The sequence below is a fragment of the Limulus polyphemus genome, unplaced genomic scaffold, assembly GCF_000517525.1.
Source record: "Limulus polyphemus unplaced genomic scaffold, Limulus_polyphemus-2.1.2 Scaffold6294, whole genome shotgun sequence".
Classification (NCBI taxonomy): domain Eukaryota; kingdom Metazoa; phylum Arthropoda; class Merostomata; order Xiphosura; family Limulidae; genus Limulus; species Limulus polyphemus.
Window position 1 is genome coordinate 14,082 of NW_013671904.1, and position 5,108 is coordinate 19,189.

Below are 5,108 nucleotides of genomic sequence, written 5' to 3' on the forward strand. Positions count from 1 at the left end.
AGTAATAAACTCCTTCAATCAGTGACACGAAACAGTAACAGTTGTTAACAGGATTGTCTAGTAATAAACTCCTTCAATCAGTGACACGATACAGAAACAGTTGTTAACAGGATTGTCTAGTAATAAACTCCTTAAATTAGTGACACGATACAGAAACAGTTGTTAACAAGATTGTCTAGTAATAAACTCCTTAAATCAGTGACATGATACAGTAACATAACATAACAGGATTGTGTAGTAATATGCTCTTAAAATCAGTGACACGGTACAGTAACAGTTGTTAACAGAATTGTTAAGTAATGAACTACATGATTAATAGAGGAGGAGAAAGAATTAGGAAAATGTTAAGAAGGAATAGAAACTCTAAAGTAATATGTGAACTTTAGGTGTCGCCCCCTACTGGCGCAGTGATAAATCTGAAAGCTTATCGAGCTAAAATCTGGGTTTTCATGCTCGTAGTTGGCACAGATGGCACATTATTTAGATCTCTATAACATCTGTTTAACTTTCAAACTTTTCATTATTGTTTATCATTTTGTGGTTAATTTTTCCCCAATAGTTTTCAGTTACTTGGTAGTTAGCTATACTTCTTCTGAAATTTTGTTGTTGTTTTTTAATAATTTTTCGTGTTCGTATTTGTTCTTTGTACCCAGTTATTTTAGCTAATATGCTTCCTATATCTGCCCTATCAATCAGTTTGTTCTAATTTAGAGTTTACGTCATATTTGGCACCCTTCACAACGAACCCGTTAAGGATGGACTAGTTTAAATATGATGTTACTAAATATCGCATGATTAACTTCTCATTCATCCTGAGTTCATCCCTTGGGATCAAGGTCAAAGATATTGAAGATTTTTCTCGCTTATTTTGTTGTTTTTGAATGCTGAATAAGGTAAATAACGTTTGGTAGTGATGTACATGAAATATTGATATTTGTGTTTAACAAAGACGCCGAGAAAAGTACTGCTGATCCTAAATCTGGGAGACATAGTGTTCATCTTAACAGGCTATCTTCAGACTGGAAACATAGTGTTGTTTTTAACCGGCTATCTTCAGACTGGAGAAATAGTATTCATCTTAACAGGCTATCTTCAGACTGGAGACATAGTGTTCATCTTAACAGGCTATCTTCAGACTGGAAACATAGTGTTGTTTTTAACCGGCTATCTTCAGACTGGAAACATAGTGTTCATCTTAACCGGCTATCTTCAGACTGGAAACATAGTGTTGTTTTTAACGGGCTATTTTAACAATGGAAGCATAAGTGTTGTTTTTAACATGCTATTTTCAGACTGGAAACATAGTGTTGTTTTTAACGGGCTATCTTAAAAATGGAAATATAACTGTTGTTTTTAACAGGTTATCTTAACAATGTTGTTGTTGTTTGTAATTAAGCACAAAGCTACACAATGGGCTATCTGTGCTCTGTCCACCACGGGTATCGAAACCCGGATTCTAGCGTTGTAAGTCTGCAGACATACCGCTATGCCACTGGGGGGGATATCTTAACAATGGAAAATAGTGTTGATTTTAACAGGCTATTTTAACAATGGAAGCATAAGTGTTGTTTTTAACATGCTATCTTCAGACTGGAAACATAGTGTTGTTTTTAACAGGCTATCTTAACAATAGAAAATAGTGTTGTTTTTAACAGGTTATCTTAACAATGGAAAATAGTGTTGTTTTTAACAGGTTATCTTAACAATGGAAAATAGTGTTGTTTTTAACAGGTTATCTTAACAATGAATGGTATATGGTTATCTTCACACTGGTAGAATAGCGTTATTTTAACAAACTATCTCAACACTGAGATAAATGATAAATGTTCTGTTCTTAACAGTTACAATACACACATAATACGAGGACGTTTCTCAGCTAAAACACATAAACATAAAAGATGAGAATGTGTTAGACAGCTACAACACATAGACTTAAAAGATGAGAATGTGTTAGACAGCTACAACACATAGACTTAAAAGATGAGAATGTGTTGGACAGCTACAACACATAGACTTAAAAGATGAGAACGTGTTGGATAGCTACAACACATAGACATAAAATATGAGAACGTGTTGGACAGCTAAAACACATAAACATAAAAGATGAGAACGTGTTAAACAGCTACAACACATAGACTTAAAAGATGAGAACGTGTTGGATAGCTACAACACATAGACATAAAATATGAGAACGTGTTGGACAGCTAAAACACATAAACATAAAAGATGAGAACGTGTTGGACAGCTACAACACATAGACTTAAAAGATGAGAACGTGTTGGACAGCTACAACACATACGCAGATTATAACGTGTTAGACAGCTACAACACACACAGAGATTATAATGTGTTAGACAGCTACAACACACACAGATATTATAATGTGTCAAACAGCTACAACACATACACAGGTTATAATCTGTTAGACAGCTACAACACACAAAGAGATTATAATGTGTTAGACAGCTACAACACACACATAGATTATAAGATGGCTGTAAGAACTTATATGTTTCACCATTAGGACAGGCGACCATCCTACATCCACCCAAGGTGGTTGTAAGAGCTTACCTGGATCATCGTTAGGACAGACGACCATCCTACGTCCAGCTAAGATGGCTGTAAGAACTTACCTGATTCAATATTAAGGCAGGTGAGTGGAAGAAAAACAGACAACCACCAGAGCAGGAAAAAGAAGCGTTTTGAGACGGATAAGAAACTTTGTATCTTCATAATTGCTTCAGCTGTTTATTAAAGAAGAAAAATTACAAATTAAAATCACCGTCTTTCTGTAATTAGATAATATCTATATAATTTCAGTAAAATCACCGTCTTTCTGTAATTAGATAATATCTATATAATTTCGGTAAAATCACCGTAGTTTTCTAATTAGGTAATATCTATATAATTTCAGAAAGACGGTGATTTTACTGAAATTATATAGATATTATCTAATTACAGAAAGACGGTGATTTTACCGAAATTATATAGATATTATCTAATTACCAGTAAAATCACCGTCTTTCTGTAATTAGATAATATCTATATAATTTCAGTAAAATCACCGTCTTTCTGTAATTAGATAATATCTATATAATTTCAGTAAAATCACCGTCTTTCTGTAATTAGATAATATCTATATAATTTCGGTAAAATCACCGTAGTTTTCTAAAATTAGATAATATCTATATAATTTCAGTAAAATTACCGTCTTTCTGTAATTAAATAATATCTATATAATTTCAGTAAAATCACCATCTTTCTGTAATTTGATAATATCTATATAATTTCAGTAAAATCACCGTCTTTCTGTAATTAGATAATATCTATATAATTTCAGTAAAATCACCATCTTTCTGTAATTTGATAATATCTATATAATTTCAGTAAAATCACCGTCTTTCTGTAATTAGATAATATCTATATAATTTCAGTAAAATTAACGTCTTTCTGTAATTAGATAATATCTATATAATTTCAGTAATATTTGACTAATTTCGTCTATCAATATTAGTTTCCCAAACATTGCAGTACCATACATAGTTAAACGTCCAATAGGTATGTACTTCCAAATATCATTACAACGAGTGCTCGAGTTGTAGCCCGGGAAATAAATAAAGTGCTCACTATACTCACTAAACACATAATTAGCGCATAAATCAAAATTAAGATTTAAAAATCACTTTCAATAAAACAACATTAAATGGGAACTACAAACCAACTTTATCAGTGGTTGATAGTGAGAGTATTTGGCAACTTTAACTATACGTACGAATCTCTCTCTACTTAGCTAAGTCAGAAAGTGAAATCTCAATCTCAACCCCCCCCCCCCCCGCGTGTGTATGATGTTACTAGCAATAAACCAAAACTGGTATTTATTATAACAATTGGAACTTTCGGTTCAAGTCACAACTAAAATTAGGGATCAATACGCCTCAACCCGTTCCCTCTCAGTCTAAAACTAGCCATTACGACGTCCCACTACATTCCTATCCATTTCAAGCCCTGACTAAAACTATCCATCGATATGTCCCACCACATTCCCACCCATTTCTAGCCCTGACTAAAACTATTCATCAGTATGTCCCACCGCATTCCCTCTCAGTTCGAGTCATGTCTAAAACTAGCCATCAGTATGTCCCACCACATTCCCACCCATTTCTAGCCCTGACTAAAACTATCCATCGGTATGTCCCACCGCATTCCCTCTCAGTTCGAGTCATGTCTAAAACTAGCCATCAGTATGTCCCACCACATTCCCACCCATTTCTAGCCCTGACTAAAACTATTCATCGATATGTCCCACCACGTTCCCCCTCAGTTCGAGTCATGTCTAAAGTTATCCATCATCACGTCCCACCCATTTCAAGCCCTGACTAAAACTATCCATCAGTACGTCCCACCACGTTCCCTCTCAGTTCGAGTCATGTCTAAAGTTATCCATCATCACGTCCCACCCATTTCTAGCCCTGACTAAAACTATCCATCAGTACGTCCCACCACGTTCCCTCTCAGTTCGAGTCATGTCTAAAGTTATCCATCATCACGTCCCACCCATTTCTAGCCCTGACTAAAACTATTCATCGATATGTCCCACCACGTTCCCTCTCAGTTCGAGTCATGTCTAAAACTTGCCATCATTAGCTCTATCTGCCTGGGCATCCTTTACTGAGCATATCACGAGGTTTTAGCATTTTACATTCAGAATTTTATTAAACTACTTTATGTTTATGTTATAACAATTAGTATAGAATAAAATCTTAGCTAATAATCCATATTTTAATAATATATAAGTTTTAAGTTCTTAATTTTAAAAGGCAATATTTTTAAAAAATCCTGAATTTCCCCTAGTGTGAGAAAGGTGACACATTTTCTGTAGGCATGCCATCTTCTCTATTTTATTCACCGCCCCTCCAATAAGTACGAAATTTAACGTAAATTAGTCACAATAAAATCGCCATTGCTCGGACTAAACATAATTTTTATAGCTTCGATTTTGTTTGGTTACAGAGCCATCAAATAAGAAACCAGACCCCTCTTTCCACACCCATCTGTCACATCCTCTCTTTCAGGATTTGTTAATAGTTCTCTCTTACGTTTAATTCTAT

General features: G+C 34.5%; 1 protein-coding gene across 1 annotated transcript in view; it reads right to left on the reverse strand.

Moving 5' to 3' along the window:
• The window catches only part of LOC106473582 (PI-PLC X domain-containing protein 2-like), a 7,402-nt gene extending 4,735 nt beyond the window's left edge, over positions 1-2,667 (reverse strand). Inside the window, exon 1 of the mRNA XM_013934266.2 lies at positions 2,572-2,667. Within this exon, the coding sequence (XP_013789720.1) occupies positions 2,572-2,599 (28 nt within the window). The 5' untranslated portion in view covers positions 2,600-2,667. The remainder of the gene's footprint in view (positions 1-2,571) is intronic.
• Positions 2,668-5,108: the final 2,441 nt, after the last annotated feature.